General features: G+C 43.4%; 1 protein-coding gene and 1 non-coding gene across 8 annotated transcripts in view; one reads left to right on the top strand and one right to left on the bottom strand.

The window, feature by feature from the left end:
* Positions 1-11,069, top strand: part of sox5 (SRY-box transcription factor 5) — a 76,787-nt gene extending 65,718 nt beyond the window's left edge. For 3 of the 7 annotated variants that reach the window (XM_028398969.1, XM_028398962.1, XM_028398945.1), the window contains 6 exons: positions 340-541; positions 3,378-3,550; positions 6,143-6,245; positions 6,420-6,593; positions 7,282-7,498; positions 8,063-11,069. In XM_028398969.1, coding sequence (XP_028254770.1) covers positions 340-541; positions 3,378-3,550; positions 6,143-6,245; positions 6,420-6,593; positions 7,282-7,498; positions 8,063-8,360 — 1,167 coding nt within the window. In that variant the 3' untranslated portion in view covers positions 8,361-11,069. The remainder of the gene's footprint in view (positions 1-339; positions 542-3,377; positions 3,551-6,142; positions 6,246-6,419; positions 6,594-7,281; positions 7,499-8,062) is intronic. The other 4 variants (XM_028398984.1, XM_028398976.1, XM_028398953.1 and 1 more) reach the window with 4 other exon arrangements.
* A 3,937-nt stretch (positions 11,070-15,006) lies between these two features.
* trnal-caa (transfer RNA leucine (anticodon CAA)) lies at positions 15,007-15,117 on the bottom strand. Its single transcript has 2 exons — positions 15,080-15,117; positions 15,007-15,052 (listed from the first exon to the last, which is right to left on the bottom strand). It is a non-coding gene; the product is annotated as a tRNA-Leu (tRNA).
* Between the last annotated feature and the right edge of the window lie 3,252 nt (positions 15,118-18,369).

Genomic DNA, 18,369 nt, shown 5'->3' with positions numbered 1-18,369 from the left:
CAGCGTTTATACTGCATGGAGCCTGCATGTGCATGAAGGCTGACGTTACTGTGAAAGTTGATTATTTTGCATGTGAGTGTCAGTGGTTTGCACCAGAATGTGTTTTTGTTTTTGTTGCTTATCACAAGTTGTTTGGAGATGGGGCAGTGGCATGCACCTTTTTGTCATCCATCCCGCCGGACTTGCGTCAGATTGCTGTGCATGGGCGCCTGTTTTAATTTTAATTAGCACGTGTCAAACGCCTCCATTTGGTTTTTTTTTTTTTTTTTCGGTCCCGCTTCCAAATTCCCTCACGGTTTGGTCACAGCAGGCGAAACTGTGCTGTTTTGGTTTTTGCAGGACAGTGAGGGTGCACAGCCACTGAACCTGTCGGCCAAGCCTAAGGCATCCGAGAGCAAGTCACCCAACTCCCCCCCAACTTCCCCACAGGTCCCTGCTGCTGCTGCTGCTGTCGCCACCAAGCTGGGCGCTGCGGGATCCATGAAGCACAGCGTCGCCCCCTCCAGCATTGGAGGGCCACCAACCAGAGTCAGCTCAATAGGTAAGTGGACTCATGTATCCATCCATAAAGCCTAATTTTGAACAAAAAAACACCACGAAACTCCTTTAAATCCACACGCAATAAATGTGTCTGCACATGAACACCATATATGTTGCTACAGTTCGAAATTGTTCCTATAGTGATATAGTGATGAATGAACATCGCAATAATGGCTTCGTTGGTAGTGGCTACGATAAGAATAGTGCTTTTCTCGCAGCGGTGCCATTGTTGCTAGTGCCAGTGCCATAATCATATCCGGCCATATGCACACGTACATAAAATATGACATAAATGAATCACTATTTTGTACTCTTAATCCATTTTTCACGCAACACTGATAGTTCAAATATTACACATATGTAACAAGCTATAATTAGTGTGTTTGTGTTTTTCTGCCGTGACGCTATTTGCCCACGGGCTGCTTCATTGTTATGTGTTTATTAGTGACTGAAAGAGACATAGGAGTGTAGGGAAGAAGGGAGAGAGGGAGGGAGGAGAGAGAGGAGATAGGGATTAGCACTTTTTTTTTACTGAGCAATGAAGCGGGGGAATAATAAAGAGAGGAGTGCATGACAGACAGGAGGTATCACCAATGAGATTAGACAAGCCTCTTACATGAGCCAGGACAGCGCAAACACCCAGCATTAATGACACAATGACAGCACACACTCACAAAGCCTCACACACACACACACACATATATATACTATATATATATATATATATATATATATATATATATATATATATATATATACACAAGTAGAAACACAATCCCACCTCCTCCTCCTATGTGCCAAAGACAGTTTTTCTGACTTCCTGACTAATCTCACTGTTTTTCAACAAATCGGTGGATTTAATATCAGATTAGTGGATTTTCAGTCCCAGATGTTTTTTGTTCAGAAAAATGGATTACAGTGTTTAAAGTTTGTGTGTATGTGATCCCTGCTGCATTATGTTGTGTGTCGGATCCGGGTTGTGTCGTCGCAGGGTCCCATCTGTTGCCACTCACGGTCACCGGTTGTGTTTGTTATTGCAAGGGGACAGAAAGGGCAAAAAAAAGTGGAACCGGGTCCAGAGGAGGTCGTTTTGATTGTAGAAAGAGAGTCTGTGGGAGGGAGGCGCAGATTATACATTCAGATTATTTGAACTGACAGAACAGTGGTCTAAGTATTTACACAGATTTTATGCAAATGTGCTCTCTGAATGTTTAAAAAAGTAGAAAAGAAGCTATATTTTTTTTTCACACTACACTTTACACTTACTGTTCTTTTAACTTAAAGCTTGAATTTTTTTTTCAATAAGTTATTTGTGAAGTATAAAAACATGAGCATTTTGTAGTTTAAACTAAGGATAAAAGTGTGTAAAAGGTGCATCTCTAACTGTAACTCGCTGTAGTTTCGGTCCAAAGAAAAGTGTTTCTTTCTCTGATAACTTCTCCTCAGTGCACCTTTCAACCTGCAGGCGTGTTTCTTTGCTCCAACTTCATCACGTCCCTCCATCCATCCGTCCTCTCGTCTCAAACTGAAGGGCTGTCAGCGCCTGTAACTTCTACTACGATCACACATTTGTCTTTGTCCCTTGTCATAAAACACTGCTGCTCTCCCCCCACCCCATCCCTCCTCCCCTGACCTCCCTGCCAGTTTTTTTTTTTTTGTGGTTGAAAATGTCTGTAGAGATTTTAGGAAAAAAAACTTGTGTGATTAGAGCAAAAAAGAGAGAGAGAGAGTGAGAAATACCCCCCCCCCCATCTGGGTCACATTCACTTTTGGATGCCTGGCACTGCTGTCAGTTTAAGCGAGAATATCTAGCTGTCCCCTCCCTCTCTTTTTGACTCCAGATTAAAATTGACTGCCACCCGATTCCATCGCCCTCTCTCTCCCATCTTGTCCTCTCTCAACCCCTCTGCCTTTGCCTTCCTCACCACCCCCCACCCTCTTCTTTTTTCTTTTTTTTTTGGCCCCTCTCACATCCAGATTTTCCGGTTATGACTTCTGAAAGAGTTCACAGCTCTGTCATTACCAATCTGAAGCTGGTAATCTGGCCTGAGATGGCATTAGCGGTGCGGATTAGCGCAGATAAAGGCCTCATAAGCCAGCCGCGGCTCTTTGTTAAGAACTAACCCGACTGATAGAGAGGGGCGATAGTACACACAAACTCTCACACACACACACATACAAGCGGCCAGAGCAGATGCTTCAGATTCCTCATCGGCAACTAAGCTGCAGAAATAATAAGAATAATAGGCGGCGAGGAGGAGCGGGGAGATCTGATCTTTGCTGGCTGGCAGAGCAGATGTTCTCAACTGGGGAAATTAGCAGGACTTTTTAGCTGTAATAGGAGTCATCTGGCCACCTCTCTTCAAAGTACAACTGCAGTGGTTCAGATGAAAAGAGACAGAGCCGTTGGATGTGTGCGTGTGTGTATTTTAATGTGATTTAAAGGAGATGTTCAGGTCTTGAAAGAGTGTCTGTGTTTGGTAAATCTGTGTGTGTGAGGTGGGGAGCAGGTGGGGAGGTGGTGGAAAGCTCGCAGCAATACTAGCTAGGGCCCCCCCTGACTCACATGCCCTGCTGGGCAGCCAAGTGGTCAATGTGTGTGTGTGTGTGTAAGAGACACACACTGATGCCCTGGCATTCTCCCCTCATCAAGTGTATGTTAATGTCTTTACATCATGGTTCAGGAGAGGATTTATTCTGGATGAAAACCTCCTGCCGGGCTCCCAAATATAAACACACATACACACATTTACTCACACACATTCTGTATTTGTGAGACTTATAAATGTCCATATCAACTGACCTGTCCTCTCTCTGTGTCTCCATCTGCGTATCAGCAGACTTGTTGTCAACGCTGTCTTCAACAGCCTACCTGAACGACCACGAGGCGGTGACCAAAGCCTTCGCCGAGGCCCGACAGATGAAGGAGCAGCTGAAGAGAGAGCAGCAGGTGCTGGATGCAAAGGTGGCCGCCGTCAGCAACCTCGGCCTCAACAACGGCTCCGACAAGGTAAACTGGATTCTCTGTCTTTGTGTGAAAAGTGCCTTTCCAAAAAGTTTATTTTGTTCACTATTTATTCTTGAAGTTAACAACAAATGGCATCTAAATCTGCGACCTCACTCAGTAGCATGCAGCAGTGTTTGCCACAAGCAAGCAGTGTGTTGTTTTCATGAGATGTTATGGTCACGACGTGTGCTACGGCCTCAATTCAAAACGACAGAGTTCACAGAAATGATGCTATAGATCCCACAATATACAAAAGAATTCCCACTGACAAATATGCATATTCCCTTATAAATAAATACAATTTAGCTTGTTTTATCTTAGCAAAAACATTAACTGATCCTAAACATCCACCCAAGTCATCACAAGCTGCAGCGTCTCATTGTCAGTGTGTAATAATTTGTCTTGCCATATGCCATCCCTGCCGCACTATGTAGGAGGTAAATCGGTGTACAATGCACTCGCTGAAATGTGTTGAAGCTAAACAGGGCCAGATAAGGTAAAAACCAGAGGCATCTCGGAGGTAATGAGTGTGTCTGTAAGGCGCACTGCAGGGCTGCGTGTGTATGTGGCAGAGCGGAGCGTCAAGGAGACGGTAATGTGAAATGACGGCGCCGGCTCCTCGGCAGCGTGGCTAAATTGTGGTTATTTGTTAAACACATCGGGAGTCAGCTGGTGCACACACACACACACACACAGAAACTGTGCTTGAAGCATCTGCACTGCTGACATTCAACAGCTCTATCTGTCTCTGCAGTCACACACACACTGATCCGTGCAGTCAAACCAGGTTTATTGAACATATGTAGATAAATATGCTGTGGATTATATACATTTTATGTAAAATAAGATGTTTTACAGGTTGTTTAATGATTTAATGAGATACACTATTACACTTAACAATTTTATTGCGATATATTTTCATTCTTTTGTTACATTTGTGTGATTAATTTCATAAGAAATTATCAAATTGAGCTGATAAAGTGTTTCCGTTGGGATTTTTTGTGTCATTTCTGCAAAACTTGTTGTAATGGAGGAGCATGTACATTATTATTGTCATTATTGGGACCATTTTTATCCAAAAATTGTAGATGTTTTGTATTTCTGATGGAAAATCTGCTTCTCCTCACACACGCTCCTTAGCCTTTTGGCTTTGTGCTGCAGGCGCAAGCGTGAAGCCGACCGAGCTCTTTACAACAGTGTCATCTGTGACACACTCGGAGGATTAGTTTTGTCAATACTTTGTGTCTTGGCTCCAGTGTCAGCCATTCAATCCACTTTTCTCATGTAATGTACTGGGGCTTAATGTCAGACTAGGCTGTCATCCACTCTGTCTCCACGCTCATCACCATCTCTGGCTCACACACACACACACACACACCATTTGAAACTGCACATTTAATCTTAAATAAATCTAAAACTATGAAGCATGTTTTGTGCCTGAACACAGTTTAAACGAGGTTTGAATGAGGCTTTCATTTGTGCTTCATTAGCAAAATTCCTCAAATATTTCTTCTTTTACATACAAAGTGACTAAATCAGTCTAATCTATTGGCAGATTATTGTGCATTTAAAAACAGAATTTCAAAATAAAATAGTTTTAAATGGCTTCTAAAAACATGTGTGTGGCTTTTATTCCCCCTCTCTGTCTATTTATTCCAATCTAGGGGGGAAATTATGTCTAACAATTAAACTCTATTGGACTAAAAACAGAGAAAATGCATTTCATTATGATTCTGCCCTCCCTCTATGCAGCCAGCCTGCTCACCAGGGTCACATGTAAATGGAGAGGGACACTTTTTGGAAGGTTGTTTTAGAAGACGACAGTGTTTTGGGTAGCGCTCCTAATCGTATAATTAAACTGTAAAACGTTGGCTCGGGTGCACTGCGGCATACGTGTGTGTGTGTGTGCAGTCAAGTCCTAGCGCAGTGTGCCGGCTGCTTGCATTAAGCATGTAAATGCTCAGTAAATCAGCCTTTTATTGGTTGTAATAAATACCCAGGGGGCCGTGCGGCGTGGCCTCGCTCTCGTCCACGCTGCTCTCTCTCTCTCTAATGCGTCGACCCTCGGGGGCCCCTGCAAGAGAGAGGCAAGCCGCAGCACTCCACTCTCGCAGGTGGCTGCCAGGAGTCACACACACACACACACACAAACGCATATAATATCCAGTATGAGCGCTAAACAGTAAACATCCAAATAGGGCTGAATGTAATCAGCATTCTCGCACATACACGCAGATGTGTGTTCAAGCACACAGACATGCAGCACTCAAACAATTTGAAAGTGGCATTAGCATTTCCACAAACTCCCTTTTAGCCGAATTTCATAGAATAATAGTTTTATTTATTCCTGATCTTGTCATTTTCTTATAAACAGATTTGCATTATTTTATATTCATCTATTATTACATATTCACAGCATTAAAAAGTTGATTTATCGCACTTCTAGTCTAGAAATACTCTCAAAGTCAGTTATGGGATGTTTGGGTGTCAAAGGGAAACGTCTCAGCATCACTACAGGTTCCATTCATTCATATATTCACAGCCTGTGACTCAGACAGTGACCGACCGCAACTGTGAACTGTTTGTGTTGTTTAGGACAAAGCTGCCTTGGAGAGTCTGAGTCAACAGCTGAAGCAGCAGGCGGAGGACAAGTTCAGCCATGCCATGCTGGACTTCACCATGAGTGGAGACTCTGACGGTAGGGACACACACACATGCAGTCATTTAGGTGAGAAATAGTGTGTGTGTGATTTAAAGAAAGTATGAATATGAACAGAACAGTTATTTTTTTTGTAGTTTATTTAACTTAAGTAGAGAACCAATAAGGAAGAACCAATGAGGACAAACTTTTTAATCTCTGCTCCATCCTCAGGCTCTCCCAGCGTGTCCGAGTCCAGAATATTCCGGGAGTCTCGGGGCCGGAGCAGCAACGAGCCGCACATCAAACGCCCGATGAACGCCTTCATGGTCTGGGCTAAGGACGAGAGGCGGAAGATTCTCCAGGCCTTCCCCGACATGCACAACTCCAACATCAGCAAGATCCTTGGTAAGATTCCTGTTCTGTGGATCCCACAAACACACACACTAATAGCAGTTTCCTTACGAGCGGTGGCATTGTGTAAGCGCCTGTTAATGAATGGCTGGGGAGAGCACAGCTCCCGACAAATGATGATATAATTCATTATGCATTAAACAAGCAGCGCGAGGCCGCCTGACATTTCCCCCAGACCGCCGGGATCGGCCCTGACATTTTAAAGAGCTCCTAAGCGTTTTATAACACAGGGAAATCTGGTTTTAATAAGCCTCCCCTCTCTCTCTCTCTCTCTCTCTCTCTCTCGATTGCTAACAGATCGCAGAGAAAGATAGAGAGAGAGAACAGCCAAGTGCTGACAGCTTTTACCCATTAAACATACAGTAGTCAAGTGCAAATTCAGACCAGATATGAAACACACATGGGAAGACAGGCTCAAGATTACACCCACACACACATGCAGGGGGACTGATACTACAAATCTATGAGCTGAGAGATGACAGCAGGTTAAGTGAAGCCCTCATTAGCTGAGATGTGTACCTGTCATCCCCGCTGCTCTCCTCATTAACCTCCTTTTTGCTGTCTTTTACATCCGGGTGAAAACAATATCTGTGTGTGTGTGTGTGTTCCTTAAAATGCAATTATTTAAATCACACACTCCGTCACTAATGACACAAACACTCACGCTCCCGTCTCCCTGCAGGCTCACGCTGGAAAGCCATGACCAACCTGGAGAAGCAGCCCTACTACGAGGAGCAGGCTCGCCTCAGCAAGCAGCATCTGGAGAAATACCCGGACTACAAGTACAAGCCGCGGCCCAAACGCACCTGCCTGGTGGACGGGAAGAAGCTGCGCATCGGCGAGTACAAGGCCATCATGAGGTCCCGCAGGCAGGAGATGAGACAGTACTTTAGTGTGGGGTGAGGGCAGTCACACAGTGCACAACAGAGGGAGGGATTTAAGAGACACATTTAATGTTATATACTATTTGGATCCTTAATAAAATATATTTTACTTCACATTTCTCACATTTTTCATCCAAAAATATAAAACAAAAACATGTTTTTAATTTGTTAGGGATAAAACATTGTCTTTTTTTTTAGTTAAAGCTCAATAGCAGTGGTTCCCAATAGGTGGCTCAGGGTCCCCACAGGAGGTTGCATCACAAATATATGTACGGTACTTGTGGGGTGATTAAGATAGCAAAGCAGAAAAACTAAACTAAACTCTCATAAGCAAATATACCTTCTGAGACAAAAGAAAACACACAAAGTTTAACTGATTTTGTAGGAAGAGCTCAGGTCAAGTTAAGCTAGCTACGGAGTTATATAGAGAAGGTATTAATCACGTGTTGTCCCAGAATGTAGAAATATTCCTTTAATGTCTCACCAGACTAAACAGGTGAAACCACAATTTCAGTGTTGACAATGAAATTGTGTAAAATGTGAACCTGTATTGACATATATTTCTCTGTGTCCTCACAGGCAGCAGGGCCAGCTGCCCTTGTCCTCTGCCGGCGTGGTGTACCCAGGCGCCTTGTCCATGGCGGGGATGCCCTCCCCCCAGATGCCCTCAGAGCACTCAAGCATGTCCAGCAGCCCCGAGCCCAACGGCAACCACCACCAGACCGCCCACATAACCGGCCTGAAGGGGGATGAGCCGCGAATCAAGGAGGAGGAGCTACGGTTAGACGACAGCAATGGTGACGTGTACGACGACTTCGACTATGAGGACGAAGAGGCCGACTACGCCAGCGACAATGAAAACCACATCACCCAATAGGGCGGTGTCATAGCCGCCTTCTTTTAAAGCCAATCACCGCTGGTCAATCTAACAAATCCCACCAATCAGGAAGATAACTTTGCCAATCACCTTTCGAACCAATTTCACAATTTTAAAAAACTTTGCCACCTTCCCTCCCGTCCCTCCTCTCCTGACCAACATGGACTCTTTAAACAGAGCCAGTGGAGTCCTGATACCAGCATCTGATCAATCAACTGAAGCACAGGACCTGTCACTCACACTGACTGTTACACAAACTGGAGGAAAAAGAGACGACCGAGCCGGCTCTGAAGCTCGCTGAGGAATAATCCAAGTACTACTGCAAGAGTTTGAGTGTAATGCCACGACTGAGGAGAACTTAAAAGATCAATCTCAGAAAGCAACCTTTTAGTCCCGTTTGTAGACAAGCAGACATTTTAAAATGACATGGAAGCAGTGGACCTGTCAAAGGCCAACAGATGACACTTTAAGATGGTGGACCTGTTTATTATCAAGAGACACTTTTAAAAAACAGCTTTTTTTGTTCTTTGGTTCTATAATATTCTCACTCAGGTACACGGTGCCAATAAGTGGCTTGTGAATGTGATTTGTTGTTTTTGTGCTACAAGTTTGAATAATAATAGAGAAAAGAGACTTTTCTTTTTTCCCCTTTTGTTGTAAAGCACCTGAAAGACATCAAGACGTTTATTTTTAACAAAAAGATATCTTTTCTTTGACCTCGCAGTGTGCTGTCAGCGGTTCCTCCCCCCTTTCGACCTTCCCCATCTTTTTTCTCTTTCTTGTGTTTTTGTGACCGACTCCCTTCTCCTCCCTCTCTGCCCTTGCCTCCTTGTTTGAAATCCAGTGGGACGGTCCAGCAAGGACTGACCAGCCCGGCGCAGCAGCGGACTGTCCCACCTTTCTGAGTGGGATTTCATGAGGGGGTGAAGGTGAGGTGGAGAGAATGGGGGAGTCTCTCTCTCTCCCCCTTTCTGGCGTCACGGAGCAGAAAGCACTGTGTTGTGAGACAATCCACCAGTTTTCTTCTTCTTCTTGATCCATCCAGGGCGGTGTGTGTGTGTGTGTGTGTGTGTTGTTTACTTTACCACACACACACACAGACAATTGTCCCTTTCAGTGTTTTCCCGCCCCCTCCAATAAACGTCGTCCTGCTGTGGGCGGAGCTGAGGTGAAGTCAGCCACTCAGTGTTTCTGTTTGTATTTGAATACTGTATTTTATTATTTCTCTTCAAACTGCCTCTAGTCTAATAATATTATTAACAATAATTATAAGGATGGTCAGCGTTTCCTAAGTTTAGTAAGTTATGTACAGTATAATTTATTTTTCTCCTCTTTATTGGGTTTTTATGACCATATGAAACTATGACAGTCAATGAAACATTATTCTATTTAGCTGGTAGGTATTTAGATCTAAACAAAAGTTTTTTTTGTTCCCTTCCTTTCTCGCTGTTTTTGTATTAATCCCATGGTGGGTGAGCACAGTGGCCTCCCTCCTCCTCCTCTTCTTCCTCTGCAGCTTCTCTCACGTCCAAACCCATTTCTAAGAAGCACTCAGACTCTGTGCAGTCAGAGGAAAAAGAAGAACATGGTTTTCTATTGTTATTATTATTTTATTTGTAATGATTATCATAATGTATAATGTGAAGGTTCCTCTCATGTGTTTTTTTTTTTTTTAAATCACCTTTTTTCTGTGAACAAAGAGACCCCGCCGCCCCTTCCTCACCACCAACTCCACCCATCTGTTTAACTAGTTTGGCCCACCTCACCCAGACACAGTGGAACACCTTGGATCCACACACACACACACATGCACTAACACCCTGAAAAATGAAGAGATTATCATGACCAAACAAATCCTATGCTGTCCTTTCTGTTTCCTGTACATACATTATGTTTTTGTGATAGCAGTGATTTATTTTTTAATCATAGGAAATCAGTGTTTACCATGAATCCACAGAGGGTGTTCCACTGTGTGTGTGTGTGTGTGTGTGTGTGTGTGTGATCTTACAGTATCTTCTCATCAGGAGCCCTTTGCTTTGTTTTAGCTCCACGCAGTGCAACAGGAGCCATGACTACACTGTTTCAGGTGTGCCGTCACATAGTGATTCCCCCCCCCCTCACATACACAATCATTCTTGGCTTATAGATGTTTTTGCCACATTATGAGCTTCTGGGTCCTCATTTTTGCTGTATAGTCACCATTGTGTAACCCAATGCTGGAGAGAGGATTGGATCCATTTTATTTTTTTGTATTTTTTTGGGTGGGGCATTAAGACGTCAATCATCCCTGCTGGCAAGGTCTGTCCCCATATCAAGACAATGAAAATGATATTATTTAAGACAATCAAAGTCATGAGTGGAGCTCAAAACAAAGTCAGAATTATTACAAGTAAACAAAAAAAATATCTTAACCATCTCAACTTGAAAAATCAAGAAAGATAATTATGTAAATATAACATAGAGTTATAGATTTATATTTTGTTCATAACACAGTGTAATATAAGTTGTATATTTCTTTTTTCTTCTCCCTACTGTCTCTTTTATTGATGTTATCCATGCCACAGAAAAGCAAGAGTCACAGCACTCTCACAAAAAAATGAAGAAAAATATAAAAGAAATAAAGAAAAACAGGAAAAAAAGCCGTGGGCTCCCACCACCATCTGTTCTAAGTTCACTTTTTTCAGTATTACTGCCAGACAAGGCTCTAATAAAGACAGCAATGTGTTCAGTAAAAACTTGTGCTGGTCCTTCTTTTTCCTCCACAACATGCAGTAACACTAATAAAGGTGATATGTAAGTTTGTTTTTGTTTGTTTGTTTGTTTGTTTGTTTTTGGTGACACAATTGTGAGGCATGTGTAGCCAAACGATTCAATCATCTCCATAACAACGTGTTAATTATACCAAGTCCACCTTCTTGCCCCTCCAATCAGAGGGCCAGCTGGGAGGCGTGGAGAAGAATCACGGCCCGTTAACAACCTGATCACCTAATTACGCACAACAAGGGACTCGCGGGGGAAAAGGAGGAAGAGGAGGGTGGGTGAGGAGGGTGAGTGATGAAATGTGGTTGGAAAAAAAATCACCATTTTAAAAGAAATCTTTATTTGATGATGTCCAGGCTTTTAAAGGGTTAAAAACACAAAACACCACTCAGCGCACGCATTAAAACGCTGTCCCTGCGCGTCTGTGTCCATATGTCCGACGACTCATCGCCGCGCGTAAAAACAGCCAAATGCACTCGGAGGAGATGATTTTACTGCTAATTAGCACAGCTCCGCGTTCCCTTTTTGATGAGGGGCAGACCCACAACTCCTGCGGTAAGTGAAGCGTTCTCTGGGCGTTGTGAATTTTTCAGAGGCAGCCTGGAGGTAAAAACCTGAGAAAAGGTTTATGTGTGAATAGTTGAAGAGCAGAGAGGGGATTTTTCTTTTATTGTCAGCAGTACATGAGATGCTGGAGGAAGCACATACACACACTCACACCCTCAGGTGTCCTGGCTCAGCTTAAACCACATTTGTTTCCATCACAATCCACATTTACAAAAGGCACATATTTACATTTGACTAACTTGTGCAAACCAGTAGGTGAACTTAGAGGCCTGTGAGTGTGAGCGGGGGCCCTCTGTCTGCACCAGCTTGGTAGAATATGCACTTTTTTCCACCGTGGGTGTTTGGAAATTGAGTGAAAACGATGTCACATTAATGATTTAAAGTCGGTAATAGGATGTGCTGTGACGCTGAGCCGCCAGCTAAGCTGAGTTTAAGGCTCCGGCGTTAATGTATTCATGAGGAGGAGGATTATACAGAGACAAGAGCAGCTAGAGAGCTGAGTGCAGCACAGCAGCCAGGGCCAACAGGCCTGCTAGATATTATATATAACTACATTTACACTGCACACAATGCAGGACTAGAACACTGTACAAGACAAGTGGACTAATGTAGTATTTTAGCCATTATTTTACATCTGTGAGTGTCAAATAGAGTCAAATCAAGAGAAACTGTTTAAAAATCTTTATAAAACCACATTTCCCACACTGAACCCAGATATTACCACAAATGTGTGTTTATCTCCTACCACTGTTTCTTCTTCTTTCATCTTTGATCCTGGCAGCCCCACTAATCCCCAGTCTAACACACTAATGTATATGCAAACTGCAGCATCATTAAAACAGGCAATCATGAAAGTATCATAAAAAATGATTTCAGCGAGTAAGCTGCGTTTTTTTCCCTCAATATTTCATCAGTGATGTGAAATAAGAGAAGAGGCTGTGTGCCTGGCCATTAATATTAGGCGGCTGATGCATTAAGAGTCCATAAAATAATCCCATATCAGAAAGTGCCTGCACTTAAACTGTAAAAATAAAGTAAAACGATGCTGAGATGCAAAATAAAATATAGATTTGTGAGCATATGGTATATTAAATATATGTTTTTTAATCATTTTGGCAGATGGCCACTTGGTTACTTTATTTTAAGTGTGAAGAGTTTAACACTGGGATTAGCATGTCATCACATGTGTGTCTTCAAACACAAGCATCAGGGACTTCCTGAGGGAAGTGCGGCCAATGATGGGGCAGATACGTCGGTGTGACCTCACCATCCGCTTTCTGATGTCAGGTCTCAGTGAGCGGAGGAAATCGGCGTGGCGTCAGGCAAACAAAAACAATCAGCGTTTTTGAGCGACGGCCTTAATGTGACAGATCGGAGAGCATGCGGCATGTGAGGGACAGGCGTGGCACGCGGCGGAACAGCCAGGCCCGCGGGGCTGATCCCCGATCAAGACTAGGGGGGAAAAAAACTGGCTGAACGCCGCTGACACGTCGCCCCTCTGCTCAACCGCCACTCTCACATAAAAACACTTACCGGCTGCATCGGCGGCAGCTGGCCTACTTTCACCCCGGTCTGTCTCCGTCTGAATTCTCCCCTCAATGCTGGAGCTTTAGAATGTGTTGTCATTCTCTCAATGATTTCTCCTTTCATTTATAAGACTTCCTGTGTGTTGCACCACAATTTAACCCTCGTCTTAACCTTTGACCTCAACCACAAGCAATCTGACAGATTATCCTAATAATTAATGTCGTGGTTCTCCTACCTGTTTACCACCAAAATGACAGATATATTGACATTTATGTAACAGTTTGAAATAATCGTGACATAAATCAGAGGAACAGAAATGCTTGGAGTGCTCATCAGATGTCAGCGTGTAGGTGGGACACATAACTTTTCACAGTAAACTTGAAAACATGATGTTTGCAGAGCAGCAAAATCAAAGCGAGATAAAGAAGCCTGTGGGCGCTTTAACGTCATTTCATGAAATATATATTTTTTTGAGACATGAAAAAAAAATCCCTGTAAAACTGTTATTTTCTCTCCCCATCAACACCCTAATGCACACATGCAAATATTATGCTAATGGTATGTTAATTGGTGGAGTAGCTGCAAAGCAGCCCTGCTGTTCAAATGACTGGTGAGAAAATAGGTGGGGTCAGTCGCAAGCTGTAAAAGCAGCTCCAACACAAATAAACAAAACCCTCGGGGATTAACAGAACAAGGGCCAGTGATAAACGGATGAGAAGAGAGACAGGGAATACAACAGGCTGCAAGTGAGGGGGACAAGGGAATCAGCTCAGGGATATGGAAATACCAAGGAGCAAGGGGGGGACAGCTGGAGGAAACGAGTGGAGGACGAGGGGTAAGCAGGGTTTATGGAGAAGGCACAGCGATTAAAAAGGGGGGCACGGTGCAGGAATGAGGAAAAGGACAGAGGTAAAACAAATGAGGTAAATAAAAAGGATGAAGCAATAAGCACTGTGGAAGGAATTACAGGAGGAAAGAGGAAGACAGTTTAAACATCTAAGCATGAACCTCTTCCAAGCAAAAGGATTCTTAAAGAATACAAGAAAACACTGCAAAGACTCACGTTCACATCGCGATGAGATTTAGAAACACTTGTGCACCACAGACACTATATAACTGCTTCAGTGATGTCACACATAGGTTACTAAGTAGTAATTTTGGAGTCTCTTTGGCAGACTTCAACCGTTGTTGTCAGCTGCATCACAATCCACCTTAACTTCAAATACAGGCAAAGAGGTGGCAGCACACGAGTGGAGCAGAATGAGCCGAGTAGCCGGGTTTCCGTCCAAATGTAAAGCAAAGTCTTTTAAAAAGCTGCCAATAATAAACTACACTAGTTTTTACTGGACAATTATGGTATTTCATAAAAAGCAGACATTACAAACATAAAAGTTTGTGCAAATCAGAAACAACCTAAGGTTAGTGTAAAAAGTTTTTTGCAAATTAGACGAACATGGTGATGGAATCCTAGCTAAAACTATGCGAACAACAAGAAACTGCTTTGGTTCATATTTGTTCTTTTGCCCATGCTGTAGCCTTTATCTGTGCTTTTCTCATTTCCTAGTCTGGCTCGAGACAACCATACAACCAATCAGCATTCAACTATTAATCAGTTGAAGGACTAGAAGCAAGTGTAATCCACAAAGCCTCTACCTGGGATGGTCTTCATCATCCTCATCCTGCTGTCAGGTAACCACATCCAATGTTACAACGTCTCAGATGGTAGACTGCCTACATAAGATTAAGAAAACCTTTATTTGTCCCACAATGTGGAAATTGCATTAAAGTTCTGTGTCAGAAGTGGGATTCGAACCCACGCCTCCATTCAGAGACCAGAAGTCCCTTCTCTGTGGAAGGAGATTATCCTTGAGTCTGGCGCCTTAGACCACTCGGCCATCCTGACACGGTGTATGAGGTGCCACTTCATCATCAACAAACGTCAGCCTGACTTCACCTGCAGTGGATCTTTTAATTGTAGTGTCTTTGTTGTATAGTGCAGGTAGTTTTGGCTTTAGATCACATTATATTGTGTGTGGGCTGGATGGAAGGGTTCAGCAGGTTTAGACCTTTGATTTAAATTTTTGGTGCCTAAATTAAACCGAACAGCAACTGAACACCGCAGTGTAAGGACTAATGTAATCAACTGTATAGGAAAAGCAGTGAGTGTGTGTGTGGGAGTGAAGCATATACACAGTCTGTGTTCAGAGGGTGCACCCACAGGTATGATTAATTAAGTGTAATGCTCTTGACCCACAGTAAACCATAGTAAAATGCCCCCATTTAACTTATGGCTTCATTATGTAAATGTACTGCTCTTTTATATAGTGGCTTCCTGACATAGCAGACAACGTGCTTTACAATTTGACTCTCATTCACACACACAGACACACTGAAGGCAGCCGAGCTGCCATGCAGGTTCACTGTCACTCACTTTATACACTTCACTTTATAGGATCAAACCACCAACTGGTAACACATTCAGCATCCCAAGGCTGCGTCCACATGAATACATTCTTATTTAAAACCTTTACACACACGCTGTTTCAGAAATAAATCTTCTTCAGTGCTGCCTGCCTAAAAACTATTCAAGTACACTTGGTGTGTGTGGTTCCTCAGGAACTACTTTGCTAATTCCATTCATAAAATGACAGCAATAATAGCTTGCCTTATGAGCATCTAGACAATTGTGATCAAATGCACAGCTGTGCAGCAGTCGCCAGCATAAACAACAGTCAGTAGCTCCTGTATTTGTTGTTTTTTCTGTTTGAGAGAAAAATATAAGTTAGCTGAGCAGTCACATGACCTTTTTTACTGTCCTGCCTCATTAGTCGCATGATCTTGACCTCAGACTGACTCAATAGGTGGTCAGGTAATCATTGAACTAAATATTCAACTCTTATTTACCCATATTGTATTGATACAATTTGGGAGAGAGGGCTTTCAGTTGGTTGCAATCTGTAACGTCACCACCAGGTGGCACTAAATCCTACATGCTGCTCCTTTAAATGAAGCGAACGCTGATAAGTTACAAAGCTAACAAAACACAATCTACCAGGAATCAAACCCTATGTTGCAGCGTATAATTGTTTGGAGTATTGAGATTTGTGAAACATGACAGTACCGACACCCTAAATAAATAAGGCACCCTATCGTTTTCTTATGGCTCTGTCAGGGGCTTTATAGCACCAGGCCTCGGGTGCCTCTGGTCTTTTCCTGCGTGTAGTGTAATGTGTAAGAGCTCAGCGGGCCTGGCAGGAACAACACTATTTGGAAACTGTCAGTGTCCGCTTCATGCCAACCCGCCACAAGATACTAAAACCCCCCACAACCCCCCTCCCGCCCCTCCTCTGTTTTTTTTTGTTTTTCTTTCCTGAAAAATATCCCCTCTGGAGCCTCAATGGCTGCCAGTTTCTCAGACAGCCCACCGCTGACCCCTTCAGGCCAGGAAACTGTCGTCCAGCAAGGAGCCAAAAGAGCCCAGGGGCCTCAGTTCTTCCCTGCAGACTCTGAGATGGTTGTGTTGGCTGCTCGTTCAGGCCTGGGAAACAAGGGCAGAGAGACATAGAGGGATTGTGAAGAAGGCCGGGAGAGAGAGAGAGCGTTCAAGTTTGCATTTTTAATTTGATCGCCCCGTCACTTCACTTTGCTCCAAGATTAAAAAGCCCACTTATTCCTCCTCACTTTGCTGTTGACTTCTTTTTTTTTGTTTTAACATGACAAGGATTTCCCCGGCACGAGTGCTCTCCAGATGCCACGAGCCATGCAGCAGACAGCCATGTGTCCTGACAGTTGACTTTGAATCAGAGTTGAAACCAACTTGATTTTGTTTATTTTTTTGCGTCCCTGCCCAATTGATTGCCATCACGTGTTTGTCCCCGTCTGTGTTTTTTTTAGCGACCTCTGTGACCGTTTGGCTCCGTCTCTCTCTGTCTTTGCCTCTGGGTCTCTGTGTGAGACTTTTTTTTTCTATTGGGACAAATCCAGGACAGAAGAGAGACAGGAAGAGAGCAGAGGGATTGTGGGTTTAAAGTTTTTAACTTGGGACAGCTGTTGTATCAGGAGGTGTCCTAATGGCTTGGCGTTAATATGAATTCATAGACGACCCATTAGCGCCCACTGTAACCCACCTCCTCCTCTTCCTCAGTCACCACCATAATGGCCTTGGCTCTGACCGCAAGTCTGCATGTAGCGGATATAGCATGGATTTATTCTGATGTTCCCAGGGATTACACCCTCAGTGAGCTGTGTATTATGAGTAGATTTAGACCCATAACTCCTGAAGATAAGGGGGGATTGGGGCGATTGTTTAAACGGCTTGTGTTAGCCATCATCGCCGAGCTGAAAGTGTGTGTGTGTGTGAGAGAGAGAGAAAGATTCAGGACAATAAAATGTTCAGAGTGTTCATTGAAATTCCAATCCAATCTCATTCACAATACCATTCTGAAATGCTTTAAATGAATTCAAATGAATGCTTTTTGGATAGTGAAAAGCTTTCAGTTGCATTAATCAAAAGGGAAATTCCAACGATTATGCACAATCACTGCAATTTATTTGCACATCATCGGTTTCATTCCAACTATTTCATATAAGAAAAATGATTAGGAATGAATAGATAAGCAAATTATGCTTTTTTCAGAGGAAAAATACATTCTTTGAAAAATTTATAATGAGTTTGAATAAAGGTTCATCTCACCCAAACCTGCCTTTCACCTTTAGGATGTATATCATAAATCGTAGCCCACAATAACAGTTCAGAACCAGACCTGGAGAGAGAGAGACCTCCAGTCTTCCCGATGTCCCGCCGGGCCGCGGACATAAATCTGAGGTCTCGGTGCGCTGCTGCTCGACAGATGTGTGAGTTCTGGTATTGTGGTCACAGCGCTGAAGCCCTGCCGTGAGGCTGTTTTTTACGAGGCCTCGGGGACGACTGAGAGACCACACTCACCACAAAACACAGCTCCATAAACACTGTCAGAGAGAGCAGCACGCAGCGAGCCAGAAGACTGCAGGTCTGTGGGATAACTTCACAGAGATGAAGTCCCAGGCATGATTATTCCACCAATATCACACTGATATTCACATTTATGTGCGTCCACTCACATCATTTGCCTAATTTAATTGGTGTGAGACACTCGCGTACATCAAGCCATGAATC

Source organism: Parambassis ranga, chromosome 2, assembly GCF_900634625.1.
Source record: "Parambassis ranga chromosome 2, fParRan2.1, whole genome shotgun sequence".
NCBI classification, from domain to species: domain Eukaryota; kingdom Metazoa; phylum Chordata; class Actinopteri; family Ambassidae; genus Parambassis; species Parambassis ranga.
The sequence above is the reverse complement of the archived record's forward strand: the minus strand, read 5'-3'. Positions and strand labels throughout refer to the sequence as shown.